The sequence below is a fragment of the Hylobates moloch genome, unplaced genomic scaffold (assembly GCF_009828535.3).
Source record: "Hylobates moloch isolate HMO894 unplaced genomic scaffold, HMol_V3 SCAFFOLD_4, whole genome shotgun sequence".
Taxonomy (NCBI): domain Eukaryota; kingdom Metazoa; phylum Chordata; class Mammalia; order Primates; family Hylobatidae; genus Hylobates; species Hylobates moloch.
The window spans coordinates 174,349,091-174,370,444 of NW_026652279.1; the positions used below are offsets into that span (position 1 = coordinate 174,349,091).

The 21,354-nt window shown below is 53.0% G+C and overlaps 1 protein-coding gene across 4 annotated transcripts in view; it reads left to right on the forward strand.

Annotated features, from left to right (window-relative positions):
* The window catches only part of TFDP1 (transcription factor Dp-1), a 51,823-nt gene that overhangs the window by 15,926 nt on the left and 14,543 nt on the right, over positions 1 to 21,354 (forward strand). For all 4 annotated transcript variants that reach the window (XM_032151417.2, XM_032151418.2, XM_058438124.1 and 1 more), the window contains 2 exons: positions 7,564 to 7,630; positions 19,597 to 19,703. In XM_032151417.2, coding sequence (XP_032007308.1) covers positions 7,564 to 7,630; positions 19,597 to 19,703 — 174 coding nt within the window. The remainder of the gene's footprint in view (positions 1 to 7,563; positions 7,631 to 19,596; positions 19,704 to 21,354) is intronic.

A 21,354-nucleotide genomic window follows, 5' to 3' on the forward strand; every position in this document is an offset into this window, starting at 1 on the left:
GTTGAGGGCCCGGGCAGCGCCTCCATCCGGGCCAGGCGAGTGCAGCTCCAGGTTGTGAGAACTGTGGTCACCTGTGTGTTTTAAAGATGACGGCAGTGATAGGCCCCCTTTTAGGCCTGGCATGGAAATTAGTCACATTCGTAGACCCTGTCACAAAGTGGGCACTGGTGACGTCATCTTTTATAGTTCTCATTTTCAATTGGTTCAGCTTTTTCTAGCAGCATGGCGTGTTTTAGGAACGTGTGTTTTGCTGTTATTGTTGCTACTCATAGTACGGTTTTGTCTAAGACAGAAGAGAATAATCACCTGTTAATCTCCATGAACTACAAACACAAATATAGTTGAATATAGTTTTCTAATAGAAACTAAGGTTAGTTTTAGCCAAGGAGCACCTTTGCTGTTGGCTTATATGTTAATGTGTTTAGCACCTTGAGGTGTCCTTACTGGGGGATAGGGTTGCATCTTGAGTATGAAGATTTAACAGGAAAATAAGTCCAGTGCACATGTCTTAAAATTAATAGCAATTTCCACAATATGTTAACAACACAAAGCTGGGCCAGGTGTGGTAGCTTACGCTTGCTTGAGCCCAGGAGTTCGAGACCAGCCTGGGCAACATAATGAGACCTCGTCTCTACTACAAATAAAAAAAAAAAATTAGCCAAGCATGGGGTGCATCCCTGTCCCAGCTACTTTGGAGGCTGAAGTGGGAGGATGGCTTGAGCTGGGAAGGTCAAGGCTGCAGTGAGCTGAGATCTTACCACTGCACCCTAGCATGGGTGACAGAGTAAGAGCCTGTCTCAAAAAAAAAAAAGGCAAATGAAACCATTTTTGTTTTGGTGCTTGTTAACTGAGTTTCTGTGGGTCACAGCCCACAGGAAATGCAAGGAGGACCCACATGAGGGTCTTTCCTACTGCTCCTTACATGCTCAAGCTGGTAATTGTGGTCTTGTAGTATCTACTGAATATCAACCCATAAGAATGACTTCATATTAAAAAATCACAGAGGCTATAATTGGGTCCGTCTTAGTAAGTTCTAAAGTGTCAGTGGAGACCCAGACTCACACCCACACTCCTAAGGGCAGAACACGGGAGGCTGTGGCCTTGGATCCTGTGTGGCTCACATGGGGTTGCCTATTCAGGTGCTGAGTTTGAGATGGGAGCTAGCAAGGCCACAGCTGGCCCCTGGCCTGGAGAGTGGGGACTTGTGCCGAGACCACTTTGCCGTTGCGCAGCAGGCCGGCGTGCACCCCTTGTGCATCCTGTTGACACGAACACTGAGCGGACAGACCTCGGCCGGTGTTCCTGTTAACAGGTCCCACTTAGCAGCCCTCGTTTACAGCCAGCCTGGGACCTGCCTGGCGGGACCCCTAGTAGTTCTGTGTCCTAGGAGCCCCTCTTTGTTCCAGGCCAACCAGGACGGGTGGTCACCCCACATACAGGGTTCTAAACGTTCTCCCGTTACACCAGGGGTCTGGTGCTGTTGTCTCGGGCAGGAATGGAGGCTGAGGGTCTGCGTGTTTACTGCTGTGCACGGGCCCCGTCCCCGGAGCGCGGTGGAGCCCACGTGGGGAGGTTGTGGTCTTTGTAAAGGTAGGCAGCAGCGAGTCATGAACTGCGAGCTGTTGGTAGGTTTTGCACTAGACGTGGCTGGCTGAGCTTCCTCGTGGCTGTGTGGAGCCTCAGTGGGGCATTGTGTTTGATGGCAAATGGGAATTAAATCATGGCGTCATCACTGTCTTTTTCAGGGACGATGCTGCACTTAGTTCTTGCGACTCTTCCTGTTGTCAGTCAAGGGGGTCGTCATAACATTCTTCCCTGTCCTTGGAGGTCACCTTCCAGGAAAGGGGTGGGTGTCAGAGAGTGATTGCGGCTTTGAAAGGCTGATGTTGAGTGGGATCCCGTTTTTCAGGTTGATGGTGCCAATAAGCTTTCCATGCGGAACTACGTTTATGCAGGGTTCAAGATCCATTCAGAGATAAATTCAGTGATGACCTGGTTGATGAAAAGAATCACTTTTTTTTAATGTTCTAGAGAAAACTCTTTAACTGGTGTATTAGTTATCTGTTGCTGTGAAACAGACAAATAGTGGCTTAAAACAACAATAAGCTGTCTTCTCCCACACAGTGGCTGTGGGTCAGGAGTTTGGGAGTGGCTCGATTGGGTGCTTCTGTCCTGGAGTCTCATGCAGTTGCAGTTGAGATGTTGCCCAGCTCTGCAGGCCTCAAGGCCAGGGTCTGGGAGTCTGCTTCCAAGATGTCTCACCCGTGCAGCAGTAGCAGGAGGAGCCCTCAGCACCAGGACCACCTCAGGGCCGCTTGAGTATCCTCACACCATGGCACCAGCTTTTGCAAGAGGACAGGGAGTGACCTAGCTTCAGAAGTTGCCCCTTATTTCCATCCTCCTGGGGGTCACAGAAGTCAGTTCAGGGAGGAGAAGGTGGCACGGTGGTGAGTGTCTGCAGGGGAGCCCGTTGGAAGGTGGTGCGGTCGGTGGCGAGTGTCCGCAGGGGAGCCTGTTGGAAAGGCGGCGCGGTGGTGGGTGTCTTCAGGAGAGCCTGTTCTGGTTGCTTGGGCTGCTGTCACAAGAATGCCATGACCATGAACTGGGCAGCTTGTAAACAACAGGAATCCACCGCTCACAGCTTGGGAGCCTGGGAGTCCACTATCAAGGTCCTGGTAGGTTTGGTGTCTGGTGAGAGCCGCTGCTTGGCTGGTAAATAGCATCTTCTTGCCATGCCCTCGCCTGGTGGAAGGGCCAGGGAGCCCCTTTATCAGGGCACATACTCCATCCAGGAGGCTGTGCCTTCGTGGCCCAGTCACTTCCAAATACCGTCCCAAGCAGGATTAGGAGGACCACACGTGAAGACGCCCCACAGCCTTCCTGGAGGCTGTGTGCCCCAGCCCTGCCATCAGCCACCAGCTCCCGCTCACGTCTCCCCAGTTCACCCGCCTCCAGGGCTGGTTTGTAGAACATTCGTGTGACTTCTTCAGATGATCTGTAAACAGAGGCAGTCTAGGTGGTGGTTTGTTTTTTTCTAATTTCCTTTATGGAAAGGAGAGTTTGCATTTCCCTTGTGATTTTGACACACATTGTATTATGAAATATTTTTGGTGTTTGTCAAACTCAGTGTGGGGTAAGCGCATCCCACCAAGATAGGCGCTTACAGGCAGCCACAGGAACCCACTGTGTGGTTTCCTTTTAGGTTAGATTTCCTGTCTTACAGCCTCATGTTCCTAGTTGGAAATTAAGGTTGAGACTGTAGCCAGGTGTGCATTTATTCATCCGCCAGCTCTGGAGAGGTCTGCTTTAGAGGCCCTGCGGCCCCAGAAGTCATGCCTCTGAGTCTGTGGTTCTTAGCTGAGGGTGGCTTTGCAGTGTCCGGAGATGATTCTGGTTGTCCCACCCAGGGTGAAGGCTGAGGATGCTGCCAAACACCCTGCAGGGAGGCTGGCCCCTGACAGAGCCGCGCAGGCGGCAGTGGCAGCACCGTTGCTGCGGCTGAGACAGCGCAGGGCGTCATTCACCCTCTCACCTCCTGAGCCCAGAGCTGCTTCAGGAGAAAGCTGAGGAAAGGGGCCAGCCATGAGCTGCAGGTGCTTGCCAGGGATCTGGCGACACCTAGGCACGTGGCTGGTGGAACCAGCAGGCCGAGGCTGTGGATTTTGAAGTGCTATCTGCTATTTCTACTTTCAGAAGCATGAGTTGCATAAGGAAGGGGAATGAAAGGGTTTTTCCTGGAGCAAAATGATGCTTGTGGCAGACACAGTTGGGACCACAGACGATGCCACGCTCGCGTCAGCAGTGCGACACTGGCCCATGTGTCGGCCTTGTTCTCTCCTCATTGGCTGCCGTCACTGTGTGCTGCGCATGCCGTGCAGTTACCCTAGAGCTTTATGTCACAACATGGAGGCTGGCGGAGAAAGACTGGCCCCTTCACCCCGTCCCAGACTTCCTGGAAGGGCCGCCCGGATCCACAACCTGGCCCGTTAACTCCCTGGGCAGCTGCTGGGGAGGAGGAAGCACTGCCCGGAAGGAGGGGCTGTGCCGGTGGGTGGTGGTGACGGGGGGGCAGTGGTTTCCTGGACCTGGGTTTCCTGGGCGTGGGCTACTCAGGGATTGCTGGGTTCCCATCCCAGCCGGGGCTGACCACCGAGTCGATGGGGCAGAGTGAGAAACATCCAGGCCAGCTGTGCCACAGCCCCTACGGCTGCCGAGGTCTCCCCTGGGCAGGGCAGTTGGCGTTCTCGCAGGGCCTGTGTTGGTGCACATGAAGAGTGTTTTCTGTGAGCAGCGGTGGAACGTTTACAGACATGAGCATCGCGGTGGCCTGGCCGGGCAAGGCCCGTGGCTGAGTGCACAGTGGCCCTAGGCGGGGCTCTTCTGTTGGGGCCCAACTTGCTGGCATTTCATGGAGGCCGCAGGCAGCCGCTGTTCTGGGGGCCTTCCACATGCCCTGGGCACGGGGAGGAGCAGCCCGCACTCTGTCTCTGCCCATCGGGCTGCCCCCGCCAACAGAAAAAAGGCACTGTGCCACCCTGGGCAGTGCGTGCCCAGCGCCAGTCCCTGGCCCTGTACTTTTTAGCAGGCGTTCATTTGCTCATCCTGGTGAGGGAGGGCGATAGACAGGGACAGAGGTGTAAAACGGCTTCAGAGCCTGAACCACGGTTGCCACAGGCCGTGGCTGGGAGTGCAGACGCCATGCAGGGGAACTGGGCACAGCCCTGGCTGTGCAGGCGGGAGGGCGGTCATCCTCCACAGCTGGGACTTGCTCCGTCAGACCCCCGGCAGGGCTTCCTCCAGCTCCACGCACACGGGGCTGGAGCATGCTGCACTCCCACACAGATGCTCGAGCTGGGCCCAAGCCTGACCAGCCCTGGCCTCCTGGCCTTACCCACCCGGCCTTAACCTCCTGGCTATAACTTCCTGGCCTTAACCTTCTGGCCTTAGGCACCTGGCTGTTCTCTCCTGGCTCACCCACCGTATGTTTAACTTCTCAGTCTTACCCAGTGTGCTTGCTTTCACCTCCTTGGTCATAGTCACCTGACCTTACCTACTTTGCTGTAGTGTCTTGGCCTTCCTCTCCTGTGGGTTCTAGCCCACCATAGCCACTTGGCCTTGTGTGCCTGGCTCAGCCACCTGTCCAGACCCACTCGCCTTTTTCTAACCGGCCGTACCCTCCTGCCCTTTCTGTCCCAGGCTTAACGTCTCGGCCTTACCAACCTGGCCTGGATGGTATTGCCCTCATGGTGACCAGGACGTCTAGCGTCTCACACCTGTAACACACTAATGGGTGCCAGCACAAAGCCATGCACGCCGGCCTTCAGGCACCATCGTTGACCACACGTCACGCTTTTCCTGGTGTCGTACGTTTGTGCCAGCGTAGCCCTCTGTGGGGCCTGTGCTGGTGCTGCGTCAGGTGTGGTGGCCTCAGAGGCGCCTCCTGAGTGTGGTCAGGTTCTTGTTCCACAGCTCTTTTCCTTGAGATTGCATCACACGCCGTCTTTGGGCCCTTAGGCGTGGTGGAGCCTTGATCCCAGCCCTTTGGTGTGGCCAGTGTGATGCAGCCCCTCCTGCACATCCTACCTCACCTGGCTCTGTGTGCAGGTGGTCACTGGGACGTCCACCCACCTCCCAGCAAGTCCCACAGCCAAGGCTGGGACAGTGCCTGCTGCACAGCCAGACTCAGAAAGTGCGGTGACCCGGTTGGAACGGCAGTCGTGACTGTCTTTTTAGCGTCCTAGGATGTGAACTTGCCATGGTCGTCAGGCTTACGGGCAGCCCTGACTTTCCTCATCTTCTGTAGGGAAGTGGAGTTGTGAAAATGCCCAGAAAATGGTCTTGCAGTGGTCGCCTTGCTGGGCTTTGAGTCTTGGCTGCCTCCCCTATGTCCCCTGTTACCTGGTGGCACCAGGGGGTCGTGGCGTCTCCTTGTTTCCATGGTGTTGTCTATGGAAGGGTGCATTCGGGTGCCTTTACCCTCAGCGAAGACAGCAGCCCCCATCGCCGCCCCCCAGCCCCACTGCCTGAGGTGCGTGGCCTCCTCGGACCCTGGGTACTCAAGCATGCTGCCGTGTGTGTGCTCACGCTCAGGCTGCCACGCCTGTGCTGCCAGCATGCCACTCCCAGAGGCTGCCCCTCCAAGCAAGGCCTCCTCTTGGGATGGCTTTTCCTTCGCAGAGCCCGGCCCCTGGGAACTGACATTTTGTTGGGACTAGGAAGAGAATGAAAGATTTCATGGCTTTTCTGGAGAAGCAGGATGAGGTTGACAATTTGATAGGAGTCCCCCTTAATGTGTCTTGCTGTGTGGCTATACCATTATGTGTGTGTTCCTTCCGTGTATCTGTACCATTATGCATGTGCTCTTGCCGTGTGGCTGTACCATTAGGCGTGTGCCCCTGCTGTATGGCTGTACTGTCACGCATGTGCCCCATCATGCATCATGCATGACAGTACCATGCATGGCTGTACTGTCACACGTGTGCCCCTGCTGTGTGGCTGTGCAGTCAAGCATGTGCTCCTGCTGTGTGGCTGTACCATTATGCGTGTGTGTCCTGTGTGGCTGTACCCATCACGCATGTGACTCTGCCATGTGGCTGTACCATCACGTTTGTGTGTGCTTGCTGTGTGGCTGTACTGTCATGCGTGTGCCCTTCCGTGTGGCTGTACTGTCACATGTGTGCCCCTGATGTGTGGCTGTACTGTCATGCATGTGCCCCCACCGTGTGGCTGTACTGTCATGTGTGCCCCTGACGTGTGGCTGTACTGTCACCCATGTGCCCCCACTGTGTGGCTGTACCATCACGCATGTGTCCCCACTGTGTGGCTGTGCCATCACACGTGTGCCCCTGCCGTGTGGCTGTACTGTCACGTGTGCCCCTGCTGTGTGGCTGTACTGTCACGTGTGTGCCCCCACTGTGTGGCTGTACTGTCACACGTGTGTCCCCACTGTGTGGCTGTACCATCATGCACGTATATTCTTCCTGTGTGGCTGTAGTGTCACACATGTGCCTCCGCTGTGTGGCTGTGCCATCAAACGTGCCCCTGCTGTGTGGCTGTGCCATCACATGTGTGCCCCCGCAGTGTGGCTGTGCCATCACGTGTGTACCCCTGCTTTGTGGCTGTGCCGTCACATGTGTGCCCCCGCAGTGTGGCTGTGCCGTCACATGTGTACCTCTGCTTTGTGACTGTGCCGTCACATGTGTGTCCTTGCTGTGTGGCTGTACTCTTACCTGTGCCACACTTAAATAGAATGTGTTTAACATTCTGTTGTGAACATTTTCTTATCATTACAATCTGATTTTTCAAGACTGTGTGGATTCTGTAAGTCATGGCTAATTCCTGGTGGACGGTGCCTTTTTGGCCCTGCAGGTGCCATGGTGATAGTGACATTCCTTCTCCGGACCTGGCGTTCTTCTGGTAGTTCCTGGAGTTGCTTGCTTAACTGTGGCCCTTCTGCCATTTTACAACGTTAGTTGATAGAACCCTTGAGGGTGGTTTTAAACACCCCTAGTTTTGTAGCCCTTTTAGCTGTCGTATTTATTATTGTTTTGTTGCTTTCCGCAGGCCGGTCTAATTGAAGCCAACGGAGAACTCAAGGTCTTCATAGACCAGAACCTTAGTCCCGGAAAAGGTAAGGGCACCTGTTCTGGACACACCTTGTGTTGATGAATGCATGAAGCTTCGTGTGTTCATGAAGCTGTTGACGTTGAAGCCTCTTGCTAATGATGGCATCTCCTGCATGAGCACCTTTGTGCTCCAGGAACCCGGGAGGGTGGGCGTAGGAGCCTTCTAGCATTTAGAACACAGCCTGCACACACACCAGTAGCTTTGTGGATTTTGAATTCTAAGGTATGTGTACTATTTGCAAAAGTTTAGAAAAGGTAGAATAATGTAAAGAAGAAATAAAGATAATTTGTTTTCTCTCCACCCAAAGATAATGACATTTCAGCAGGGGTGTGGGCTCTTCCAGAGGCCGGCCTCACCTGTGCTGTCTGAGGAAAGATGGGCCTGCCATGGTGCACGCCTTCTGCGAAGCAGGCACTTGCCATGTTTAACGCTTCGCGTGTGTATTTTACTAGCTCTTGAGGAGGAGCCGTTTTTCTTGTCTTGGGGAATCCAGGGAGGAAGTCAGCTGGAGAGGTTGAAGCCGCCTCTTCCAGGGTCCCACGGTTGGCAGTTTCCATTTTACACCTCGGAGTGGCGCTGTGGTTTACATTCGTGAAGGTGCGCGTGCTCACCTCGTTACTTCCCAGGTAAACCCCTTACCTGTGCTGGGTCAGGGCACGCCATTTAGAAGCTTTGATGTGCGATGCTTGGCCCCTTGTGAGAGGCTGTGCTGTGTGGATCTGGGAGTGTGTACAGGGCAGTTGATTGTGGTTTGTTGCGATGTTCCTGGGAGACAAGCTTGTGGAAGAGCTTGCTTTGTCCTAAGACCTGTCTGCCTGCAGAGCCTAGTGGGTCCACTGAGTGCTCTGGTCGCAACATCCACGTGGTTGCGTCAGCCCAGGGAGGAGCTCAGAGGCCTGGATGTGTTTCCGTTTTAGGTTCCTAGAAGGAACCTTAAGATTTTTCTAATTATTCCCACATATAAATTAGCTTTTTTTACTCTTAACATTGTGACCCTTGTAAGTGACCTCTCAGTGCTTGCCGTGGCTCTGGGGCGTGGGAGTGTGGTGACCAGGCCCCCAGCTCTCTGCTGAGGCTTGGCCCTGCCACCCATCCCTTTCTGTCCAGTGCTGGTGCGGGCGCCCATGGTGCCATCTGCCTCCAACCCCTACGTGCTGTGGAGCCAGGTCCAGGTGTCTCCTTGGGGCCCGTCCCTAGGTCCTGCTCTGGTCTCTTCCTTGAGAGAACTTGGCTTTGTGACCTGAGCCAGCCTGCAGCCTCCCCAGCCTCCTGCTGTCCCCGGGCCCTGCCAGAGGGAGGTGGTGGGACTGGCCCTGCTCTTCTGCTGAAGCAGGTCCTTCCCTGCCGCTTTTCTAGGAATAGGGACCAAATCTACGCAGCCCTTTTAGGGTTATTGATGAGCTTTTTGTCTTGATCATTTGAGGATTCACAGATTGCTTGAGAGAAATATAGTTTTAGTGTAACTGATTGAACACTTAAAAGTGCGCAAGTTGCAGGCATGACATTTTCTGTTCAAGTGGTAAAGCAGAAATAACAATGAAAAAGTTCACCGTTTTATTTGCTTAGAAATGATGAAGTCTGTTACTATGGTGTTGAATTTGAATTCGTCTTGTTAGGTCACATGCAGTAGGCTTTCTTACCACATGTGGGCTGTCTCCTTTTCCATTCTTACTCACAAATCTGTGCTTAAATCTGTAACAAGTTTAATTGAGCTGAAGAGTTGAATTGCAGGGATTAGGAGGGAACATATCCTGGCATTCATGGCATAGCTGAAAATGTTCTGGTTTTGACCCGGCCCAGCAGGGCCATGCATTTCCCCTCTGCTCGCCCCGCGTGCCCCGGCCCCCCGATCCCTCCCAGATGAGCCTTGGGATGGTCAGTTCTTTCCCCGGATCGCTGGCAGCAGCTCTTGGGCCTCCCCTGCCCTCACCTGGTGTTGATTCCACCACACAGGTGGTGGTTTTTGTTGTTGTTGTTTTTGAGATGGAGTCTCACTCTGTCTCCCAGGCTGGAGTGTAGTAGCGCCATCTCGGCTCACTGCAACCTCTGCCTCCCAGATTCAAGCGATTCTCCTGCCTCAGCCTCCTGAGTAGCTGGGACTAGAGGTGCCCACCACCATATCCAGCTAATTTTGCATTTTTAGTAGAGATGCGGTTTCACCATGTTGGTCAGGCTGGTTTCGAACTCCTGACCTCATGATCTGCCCGCCTTGGCCTCTCAAAGTGCTGGGATTACAGGCGGGAGCCACTGCACCCGGCCACACGTGGTTGTTTTAAATTTGCTTTTGAATCAGTGACACGGTTCATGTTTTAAAATTTTGAAGTATGAAAAGGTGCAGAGAGATTTCCTTTTTTCCTCTTCTGTCCATGCAGGTGAGCACCAATGTTCATTTCTGGTGTTCGTTCCAGAGAATTCTGTTTAACAAATAGAACGGTTTGTTGGTGTTTGCATGTGTCTGTGTCAATATGTGTGCATGAGTGCGTGTGAGGAATGTGTGCCACTGAGTGTGCATATGAGGAGTGTCTGTGTGCATGTGTGTCAGTGTGTATGTGTGTATGCGTGAATGTGTGTGTGAGGAGTGCTTGTCAGTGCATTGTGCGTGTGGAGTGTCTGTGCGTCTGAGTGTGCATGGGTTGAGTATGTGTTGAGTGTGCGTGTGTGTTGAGTGTGCATGAGTTGTGTGAGTGGATGTGAGTGTACCCGTGAGTTTGTGTGTGCATGCGTGTGAGTTGTATGCATGTGTGTGCATGTGAGTCGTGTGAATTGTGTGAGAGGTGTCCGTGTGGAGTTCATGTGTTGTGAGTGTGCATGAGTTCACGTGAGTTGTGTCAGTTGTGTGTTTGTGAGTTGTGTGAGATGTGTGTTGTGTGCGTGAGTTGTGTGCATGTAAGATGTATGAGTTGTGTGTGCAAGTTGTGGGTGAGTTGTGCATGAGTTCCGTGTGAGTTGTGTGCATGTGCACGTGTGAGTTGAGTTGTATGCGTGGAGTGTTGTGTTGTGTGCGTGTGCATGTGTGTGTGTTGTGTGCATGAGTTGAATGAGTTATATGTGTGTGTTGTGTGTGTTGAGTATGTTGTGTGTGCATGAGTTGAGTGAGTTCTGATTGTGCATGTGTGTGTGAGTTGTGTGCGTGTGTGTGAGCGAGCAGTCCTCGCCTCCCCAACAGACACCCGTCTTCACTAGTGGGCCCCCCTCGCCTCTAGTTGGGAGTGGGGCGGTCCAGGCAGGGTCCTCAGTGCCCTTAGAGCCGTTGCAGGTGCTTTGCAGTCCAGGCAGGGTCCTCGGCGCCCTTAGATGGAGCCGTTGCAGGTGTTTTTTGAGTTGCCCTCAGTGGTGCAAGCGAGCAAGGCTCCGCCTTCCCCCATTTGTGCCCTGGGAGCCCAGGGCATGGTCGGTGGCACTTTGAGGGCTGTAGAGGCCTCCCTTGAGTGAGATCTTGAGGAAGCACAGGAGCTGTCCAGGTGAGAGTGGATCAGGGGAAGGTAGAGGGGACCAGCCCGGCAGAGGCGCCTCGTGGGTCCCTGGTCCTGGTCCTGCCAGCTCCACTCTGCGTCACAGCCTCCCAGGGCCACTGTGTCTCTTCCTGCTGCTGCTGTGGGGGGCCTGTGTCCAGTTCCCCACTGTGTTTGTCAGTGTTCTCTAGAGCAGCAGCCAGTGGGGGATGGGAACCTGGGTGGGGACTCATTACAGGACCCACCTAGCCATAGTGGGGCCGACAGGGCGGAACCTGCAGGGCGGTTGGTGATGAATTCCTTTTCTGGGAAAATGCAGGTGTTGCTCTAAAAGCCTTCAGTGGGTTAGACGAGGCCCACCTGCATCGAGGACAGTCTCCTTTGCTTAACGGCTCCTCTTTGAGGAGCTCCACAGCAAGTTCTCAGCTGGCCTTTGGCTGAGCACCATCAGGTTGACGCGTAAAACTATCACACACTTCGAGGCTCAGAAAGCTGCTTTCCACCTAGAGAAACCCACCAAACTCGAGACATTTTGCATCCACAGGCTCCCCAAGGATGGGAGTCCTAATGTGGAGGTTTTGACAATACATTTTACGTGGGCCATTTTAGTTGTGGCTGTTTGGGTTGCCTCTGATTGTTTCCTGAGAGCAAAATGCTGGTGTGAACATTTGCACACACACTTTGTGTGTCTGGCAGTTCCACGTCCTCACCAGCATTTGGTGGTGTTGGGTTTTTAGGCTTTCTGTGTCACAGGTGGGCTCTTACTCATATCATGCCTGCGGCCCCGCAGTGCTGATAGGAGCTTTCCCTCTCGCTTTGCCTGGTGCACCCTGCCCCTGTCCGAGGGTGACCTGGCCCCAGGGCTGCCTGCACCCTCCTCCCTGATGTGTGCAATCCTGCCCGGCCTGCGCCTCGTCCTCAGGGAGGCCACAGCTGGCCTGGAAGTGTGCTGCTTGTGCACCTCCTGTACCGAGGGGTGATCCAGGCTCACTGAGAATCCACCCGCACTGTTCCGCACGTTTAGGCCGGGTGCAGGGGCTCACGCCAGAAATCCCGGTGCTTTGGGTGACTGCAGTGGGAGGATTGCTTGAGGCCAGGAGTTCAAGACCAGCCTGGGCAACAACATGAGACCCCATCTCTATAGAAAATTTAAAAAAAAAAGTAGCCAAGCATGGTGGTGCATGTCTATAGATAGTCCCAGCTACTTGGGAGGCTGAGGCAGGAGGATCGCTTGAGCCTGGGAGGTCGAGGCTGCAGTGAGTTGTGATTGTGCCACTGCACTCCAGCCTGAGTGACAGAGCCAGACCCTGTCTCAAATGAGTAGGCTGGGCACGGTGGCTCAAGCCTGTATCCCGGCACTTTGGGAGGTCGAGGCAGGTGGATCACCTGAGGTCAGGAGCTCAAGACCAGCCTGGCCAACATGGTGAAACCGCCTCTCCACTAAAAATATAAAAATTAGTGGGGTGCTGTGGTATGCGCCTGTAATCCCAGCTACTCAGGAGGCTGAGGCAGGAGAATCACTTGAACCCTGTAGGCGGAGGTTGCAGTGAGCTGAGATCGCTCCACTGTACTCTAGCCTGGGTGACAGAGTGAGACTTTGTCTCCAAAAAAAAAAAAGAGTAAATGTGTAAGTGTACATTTGAGCGTGCACTTTCGCAGCCGGTGCGTGGAGTGTCTGTCCTCTCCATGCCGTGTGGTGGCTCCTGTGTTTAGTCACTGGGACCCTTGCAGTCATGGTTTCAGTGGCTGCGTTTTGCTACCTTTTGTTATTTGCTGCCTTTTTCTTGTAGTGTGCTCATGATTTTTAACATAGTGAATCCATGGAGAGCACTCAGACACAGATCATGGCTGCGTGCAGTGCAGGCTCACCCTGCGTCTGCGGCGCCAGGCCGGGTCCCTCGGTTGCTGCTCCTCTGGGAGTGCCCAGCACATGTGGGCAGTTGATTATACATGTACTCTTAGCCCAGAATTACTGCTTCCTAAAGAGCATCTCCCTTTGTTGTGTCTTTACTTTCCTCCTGCTTCAATCTCCTATCTGTCGGGTTTAGGGTTCTAAGTGGAGGAGGAAATTTAGCAATGACGTGTGGTCAGAAGCTTAGTGTTGCTTACGTAATTCCTTACTTGTGGTGACTGTCACCTGTGAACTGTGCCCCTCACCCCCCCCACACACGCACTGGTCTTCGTAGAGCTGTTAGGAAGGGGGTTATAGGAAGGGAGGGTATAACTTTCGGTTGGCCTCTTCAAACTGCCAGCCTCCTGCAAAACTCAGGAGAGGCCGTCAGCTTTTTCTCTCTTTGTATTTCTCTATTTTTAACCCGAAGGACGTTAAAAACCCAGCCTCTGTTTTTAGCCCAGTAATGACATTTCTGTGGCCGTAACCCTTGTTCCCAGGTGTGAGATGATGACTCTTGGATGCAGGGTAACCTCCCGGACCTCTGTGTGTTTGTATAGAGAGGTTTGTGGGAATGACTTGAGCCATGCTGTGAACTTGGAGTAGCACGCACATGTTCTCAGGAGCGGGTCCTGCTGGAGGCCCAGCCACGTCAGGCACAGTAGGTGTGTGATTTGTGCAACAGAGGCCTCTGATAACTGCCAGAGGATAGCTTTTGTGTGGGAGCTGCCTCGACCTGCCTTCCAGGAGCTCGGGTCTCCTGAGTCTGAATGGAGTCTGGGGAGAGCAGTGTCTCCATGGAGCGGGTGCCTGGCTGTGGTCGCTTAGGCAGGAGCTTCCTTCTCAGTGCTGACAACAGAGAAGAACGTTCTGTCGTGGCCAGTCAAGTGTGCACAAATGCTGCTTGCGAGCCAGCCACAGAGGCACTCACCTGCAGAGCCGCTCACCTGCAGAGGGGCTCACCTGCAGAGCCGCTCACCTGCAGAGCCACTCACCTGCAGGGGGGCTCACCTGCAGAGCCGCTCACCTGCAGAGGGGCTCACCTGCAGAGCGCTCACCTGCAGAGCTGCTCACCTGCAGAGGGGCTCACCTGCAGAGCTGCTCACCTGCAGAGCCGCTCACCTGCAGAGCCGCTCACCTGCAGAGCCGCTCACCTGCAGAGGGGCTGTGCTTGGCCAGATAAGCAAACAAAACATCTCCAGCATGGTGGGCAAAATAGTAACTCTTACGCATCTGGCTGTGGCAATGTAAAGATATTAAAATTGTTTTTCAGAAAATACAAAACTTTATGGTTTCATAATTTATCTTAAGCCCTATAGATATTAATAGAATAGGATTAGTAATGATAAAAATGTGAATACTATATTTAGACTCCTTTTTCTGTTAATGGGTTATAGCAACTGAGACCATATATATTCTTAACTAGTTTTCTTCCCAAGAAAGGAATTCTCCATTTAAAATGCTGTATATAAAATGTTTTTAATTAGTTCATTTGAAAAACGCTATGTAGTGCCTTTTACAGTTGAAAGTGTTATTTCTATTGAGCTGGCTCGTGGGCCATGTCTTTATGTGACTCAGCTTGCCCCTGAAATGTCAGTCCTCCTCCCTCCCCTGCATAGATTGTGTGTGGCAGTCTTATCAAGAAAACGTGTGGAACACTCCACTTACATTGCCAGATTAAAACTAAATGATTGGCTGGGCGTGGTGGCTCACACCTGTAGTCCCAGCATTTTGAGAGGCCAAGGTGGGTGGATCGCTTGAACTCAGGAGTTCAAGACCAGTCTGGGCGATGTGGCGAAACCCTGTCTCTACAAAAAATACAAAAATCAGCTGGGTGTGGTGGTGCGAGCCTGTAGTACCAGCTACTTGGTAGGCTGAGGTGGGAGGATCCCTTGAACCAGGAGGTGGAGGTTGCAGTGAGTTGAGATTGTACAACTGCTCCAGCCTATAACTGCTCCAGCCTGGGTGACAGAGTGAGACCCTGTCTCAAAAACAACAACTACTACTACTACTACTAATTGAAATAACATTCTACCCTGAGGTGGACAAAAAAGTGGCGGGGAGCAGCAGCCTGGCTGCCACTGGTGCGTTTGGACTAGAATGACCACTTGGGGGGCTGGGTGGACTCTGGGACAGCGGCCACTGGGACCAGGGCTTCCCTGGCGGCAGGTGTGCCGAGAAAAACACACAGCATGCGGTTCAGTAATAACAAGCAGCATTTTCATGTGACATCTGTGTTCATATGACCACTTTATTATAATGGAATAGCATAACAGCATTTAAGGAAATCAGCCTGACGGCTCTATGTATGAGTAAGTCTGAAACACAGTGTTGGCAGAATTGCAGAATGCGAGCCACATAATATTTGTCTGTGTTTCAGAGGCACACAAAAACAATCATTTATAGCCTTAGGTTCAGCCTATCTGGAAAAGTGTGAAAAATGAAGTGAGTACGTCCCTGCAGGCCCTGGGAGTTGCACGCAGGGCAGACTCGGGGAGGCTGAGGATCCTAGGGACTGTAATTTTATTTCTGCTCCTTATGTCTCTATGAAACTTGAAGCAAGTATGATGATAACAGTGAATTTTAAGTGTACTGGAATAAAATTGTCATGTTATTGTTTGTATTTGAAAAGTTTCTCAGTGAATAGAAACAAGAAGCCAGGCCGGGTGCATTGGCTCACACCTGTAATCCCAGCACTTTGGGAGGCCGAGGCGGGCGGATCACCAGAGGTCAGGCGTTCAAGACCAGCCTGGCCAACATGGTGAAACCCCTTCTCTACTAAAAATATAAAAATTAGCCGGGCGTGGTGGCAGGTGCCTGTAGTCCCAGCTACTCAGGAGGCTGAGGCAGGGGAATTGCTGGAACCCGGGAGGTGGAGCTTGCAGTGAGCCAAGATCGTGTCACTGCACTCCAGCCTGGGCAACACGCGAGACTCCATCTCAAAAAAAAAAAAAAAAAAAGCCCACCCACCCAGCTCTGGCCCCAGAAGCCACTGCCACTGCCCTTTCCAGCCTGTACTTCTGGGTGTGGGTCTGAGATGTATTCAGGGAGGGGCCTTGCTGCTCCCTGTGGTCGGGTGGGCGTGCGAGCTCAGCCCCTATCTCAAGGCCCTTCTGAAATGCTGCTCTGGGGCGGGGCAGGGGGTATTCACCCTCAGCCTCAGGATTTCTTTCTTCTTCCTGTTACTGATGCACGTACCTGCCCTCTGTCCTGTAGAGACTCAGCTGGTGGCGCAGGGGTGCTGCTGGGTTGATGTGGTGTGCCACTCAGAGGTCCTCTGTTGGTTTGTGTCTAGGCTGGGAGGGACCCTCTGTGCTTGGTAAGGCCTTGGGCTCCGAAACCCTTTACCTGCAGCTGGTGTGGGGGCTCAGACTCCAGGTGGACGGCAGGAGTGAGTGGGGAAGCTCAGGGGCCCTGGACGTCTGCCTGTGTTCGCTCATCCTGCCCTGGGTACTAGAGGAGGGACCCTTTTCCCTCTGTGTGTTTGTCTCCCCCTTCCTAACTGTGAAAACCCTTAGCAACCCACCCTAGCCTCATGGTGCTGGCCTCTGGCCCAGAGGGAGAGACCTGGTTGGAAGGACAGATGGTGTAGGCAGGCCAGCTGGCCGGCCTGTGGGTGGAGCAGATGGAGGGCAGGCCAGATGCCCTGAGGGTCTCAGCTACACTGCTGTCCCACAGCGCCACCACCACCCGAATCCCTGAGTCCTACCCACACTCCCTGCTGGGGCAGGAAAGGGGAGCCCCAGACTGGGACGCGTGAGTGCATGGTACCTGTGGTGCTGGTGGGCGGGCGCCGTGGCCGGGCCGTACAGGACAGAAAGAGCCGCTTGGGCTGCTGATGGGGAGTGACGGTGCCACTGGCTTTTGTGAACTCAGAGGTCTGTTTCTTTCTTCACATTTATTGAAATTAGAGACTCGTTTGCAAATTTTAAAAGATGGTATCTTTGTAATGAATCAACTAAATATTCTTGAAAACTTACTGTTTACTCATCTGTACGTGAATCTGAAAAGTGTTTAATTGCGTACTTTAAATCATTCCCTGCATAGTAGAATATTATTTTTGCTTTTAAAATGCCTTTTCCTGGTAAGTATTACACAGTGTATATGTGCATCAAATCATCACTTGTACATTTTGAATATGTACAATCGTTACTTTTCAATTGAATATTCTAAAAATACCTTTCACATATATAAAACAATAAAAAAGTAAATATTTGCTTTTCTTAGGATACACATCTTTATTTTTGGAAGAAAATTTCCCAAGGCATATCATCTTATTTTAGTTCCAGAAAAGAATTTTAAATATGTGTTGACATTGGTTGGTAAAAATACTAATATTTAACCCAGTTGAATCAAAAGGCAAATGTCTTTTTAATCATTTCCTAACGATCTGTCTTGGCCAACTTAGGTTATTAAGAGAAATTATTAAGTGTTCTTACGTAGCAGCACAATTCATTATTTAATATATTTTAAAGAAATGCATAAAAAGCAGTAGATGTTTTTAAAATGCACGGGTTGTAAAGGGCCCCAAAATGAAACTTCAGATCGCAAAGGCAATGTATTCGAAAGTCTCACTGATGATTCGTGAATCATTTTGGTGCTGACGGGTGGGAATGAAGGGAGATGACTGTGGGGAGGTTCAGGGTCCTGCAGCTTTGCGGATGGGCGGCCGTCTGGGGAGGCCCGAGGTCGGTTGGGTGGCCTTCCGGGGAGGCCCGAGGTGTGGCGAGATCGGGGAGTTCTTCTTTCCCGATGTTGTCGTGACCCGAAAATCTGTCTTTTCTTCACCTGAGGGTACCGCGCATTTTCAAATGTAGGGCCATCCGCTCAGCTCCCCCAGCCGTGGGGCGGGGTGTGGGCGGCAATAATAAAATATAAAACAAGAATAGTTATACCAGATCTAGATCTTAGATATGATTATGTATGAATATCATTAATCATTAGTTTGTAGCAATTACTCTTTATTCCAGTATTATAATAATCCTCGCTCTATAATCATAACCTAGGAAGAACCAGGCCATACAGAGATAGTTGCTGAGGGGACATAGGAGTGACCAGAAGACAAGAGTGCGAGCCTCTGTCATGCCCGGACAGGGCCACCAGAGGGCTCCTTGGCCTAGCGGTGATGCCAGCATCTGGGAAGACGCCCGCTGCCAGGCAGACCGTGGTCTAGGGGTAGCCTCAGTGTCAGGGAAAAACACCGGCTACTTAGCAGACCGGGAAAGGGAGTCTCCCTTTCCCCGGGGGAGTTTAGAGAAGACTCTGCTCCTCCACCTCTTGTGGAGGGTCTGACATCAGTCAGGGTCGCCTGCAGTTATCCGGAGGCCTAACCGTCTCCCTGTGATGCTGTGCTTCAGTGGTCACGCTCCTAGTCCACCTTCATGTTCCATCCTGTACACCTGGCTCTGCCTTCTAGATAGCAGTAGTAAATTAGTGAAAGTACTAAAGGTCTCTGATATGCAGAAATAATGGCATAAGCTGTCTTTGTCTCCTCTCTCTCTCTGCCTCAGCTGCCAGGCAGGGAAGGGCCCCCGTCCAGTGGACACGTGAGTGACCCACGTGGCCTTACCTACGATTGGAGATGGCTCACTCTCCTTATCCTGCCCCTTTGTCTTGTATCCAATAAATATCAGTGCAGCCTGGCATTCGGGGCCACTACCGGTCTCCGAGACTTGGTGGTAGTGGTCCCCCGGGCCCAGCTGCCTTTTCTTTTATCTCTTTGTCTTGTGTCTTTACTTCTACACTCTCTCGTCTCCACACACGGGGAGAAACCCATCGACCCTGTGGGGCTGGTCCCCACAGCGGGGCACTGCGAGCCCCTTGCTGCCTCTGTGTGGCCGCCCACCCTTCCAGTGTTGCCCTGACGCCCCTCCCGGGTGTGCTGACCCCCCAGGCCTCCCACCTTGTTTTTCAGGGTGCTCGCTACCACCTGGTTTACGGTTTCTCTGTTTAGTTCTCTCTGCCCGCTGATGCCAGTTTTTGAACTTTATCGTTACTTCTTCTATTTACATGTAAATGTTCCAGGACTTTTATCCACTGCCCTGTCCCTAGGACCTTTTGCATTCCGCTGTTGGAAGAGAGAGGCTTCACATCTCCTGCAGAGAGGCCTCCCACTTGCTTCACCAGTGTTCTGAGGGCACCTGGGTGTTTAGAGGCACGGCCTCCGTGGAAGGCACACTCCTTCCTAGGAACAAATGTGGTTCTCCTTCCTAAGGAAAAGTGGATTATCAGATTTCCAAATTAGTTTTGCAGCCTTATAGAGAAATGTTGGGATAAAAATTCTAGTTTTAAAATTCTGTTCCCTAATGGTCATAGAATCACAGACTTTTCCAGGCCGTGGTCCCACCAGCACGTTCCATAGCAGACGTCACCGAGGGGCTGGAGTAGTGGATGATCAGCCTGGATCACCTGGGTCGTGTCAGCGCGGCCCTGTGGCCCTCCCCTTACGGTTTTACATTGGGAATTAAGCTTCATGGAGGCGTTCGCTCTTGAGCCATGGATTTGAGACAGTACAAGTGGGGAAAGCTGAGCATCGCTAATTGCAAGCACCGTCTTGCTGGAATGGTCCCTTGTAGCCTTAACTTAGAAAAGGAGTCTCGCCCTTGACCTGGTGTCCTTGTGTTGCAGGCGTGGTATCCCTCGTGGCCGTTCACCCCTCCACCGTCAACCCGCTCGGGAAGCAGCTCTTGCCAAAAACCTTTGGACAGTCCAATGTCAACATTGCCCAGCAAGTGGTAAGGCTCCTGCAGGAGTGGACAGTCGGGATCTCGGTGTGGGGTCGGGATTGGATGAGCCGTGTGTTTGGGGGTGTTCCCAGGCATGCCTGGATTTGGGCTCCGGTTGCAGCATGGGGCCTTCCCCTCATCAGGGAGCCCATGGCCAGTGCTAGATTTTCCACAGCCCTCTGCAGCTGCCCGTGTGTTGTTGTGGGAGAGGTGATGGCGCCCACAGCACTCCTGTGTGCCCCAGCCCGTGCCATCCTTCCAGTAACTGGAGGGTGGTGGGTGGGGCCGCGGCCCCGACCAGAGGCATCTCCCTCTTAGTGTCAGAGCTCAAAGCTCTTCATCTAACAAGGGCTTCTTACGTGATGTGGCCGAGCATTGGCCGTGGCCCTCCTGGTGACACCAGGCTGGGAAGCCAGGGAGGAGTAGGGCCCTGGCCATGGCTGTGCGTTGGCCCCGGGGCAGTGACAGGGCAGATGCTGCTCCCTTGGCCACGCACAGGAGAGGGGTGTGTGGGCTGCTGCTGGCCAACTGATGCTGCTTCTCACAATGCTGTTTCCTGTCTCGTGTCCGCCCTCTGCGTCCTTGCCGGTGGCAGCCTATTGGAGACAGGGAGCCCACACAGAATCCTGACTTCACCAGAAATGGGGCCCCAGGCACTTGGTGGGCAGGTTTGGCTGTGACTGGAGCTGGTGGTGAGGGACACAGCCATCCCCAGGCTAGGCCGGGTTTCCAGTCCTTCCTCAGGGACTTGTTTATGGTGCCTGAGGGCTCCTTCCTGGTGCTGAGATGATGCTCTGGCCCCGCCTGGGCAGCTGCCCCAGCCCTGTTCCTGCCAGCCCTGGGCTTTGGTGATGCAGCACCTCTCGCACCCCGGCCTCCTGGCCCACTCCACCCCCTCACCCTGCTCCGCCTGTGCTGTGGCCCAGTCCTCTTCCAAGGATTGAACACCTCCGGTTGGGATGGGAACCTGTCTGTTCACTGTCACCAGGTGTTTCTCAGGCATCCCCAGGTGTCCTCACGTGTCTCTCACGTGCCCTCAGGTGTCTCTCACGTGCCCTCAGGTGTCTCTCACGTGTCCTCAGGTGTCTCTCAGGGTGTCTCTCACGTGTCCTCAGGTGTCTCTCACGTGCCCTCAGGTGTCTCTCACGTGTCCTCAGGTGTCTCTCACGTGTCCTCAGGTGTCTCTCACGTGTCAGGTGTCTCAGGTGTCCCCAGGTGTCTCTCATGGATCCCCAGGCATCCTCAGGTGTCACTGGCCCCATGGAGAGCTCTGTGTGCTGAGCTGTTTTCTGTTGTCTAGGACATCTCGCTTTGGTCTAATCATGTTTTCTTCAGAGAACAGTGACCACATACCAGGGAAGTTTTGGTCATTTTTGCACTTTAGTCTTTATTTTATATGCATTCCTGCTATTTCCATTTATTTAAATACACTTGAAATTCTCTGGATTCTTTAACAGATGTCAGGATATGAGTTTTAAGAGAGAGTGGCTTGTGGGTCACAGCCTTGAGGGATCTGAGCAGGATTGCCTTCCCTGCGCTCCGTTCCCCGCCTCCCGCTTCCCTGCGCACCCACCCCGCCCCCGCCACCATGTGTGCTCGCACACAGCTGTCCTGAGTCAGCGGTTCCAGATCCCAGGCAGCTTTTGTGGCCCCCTTTCCT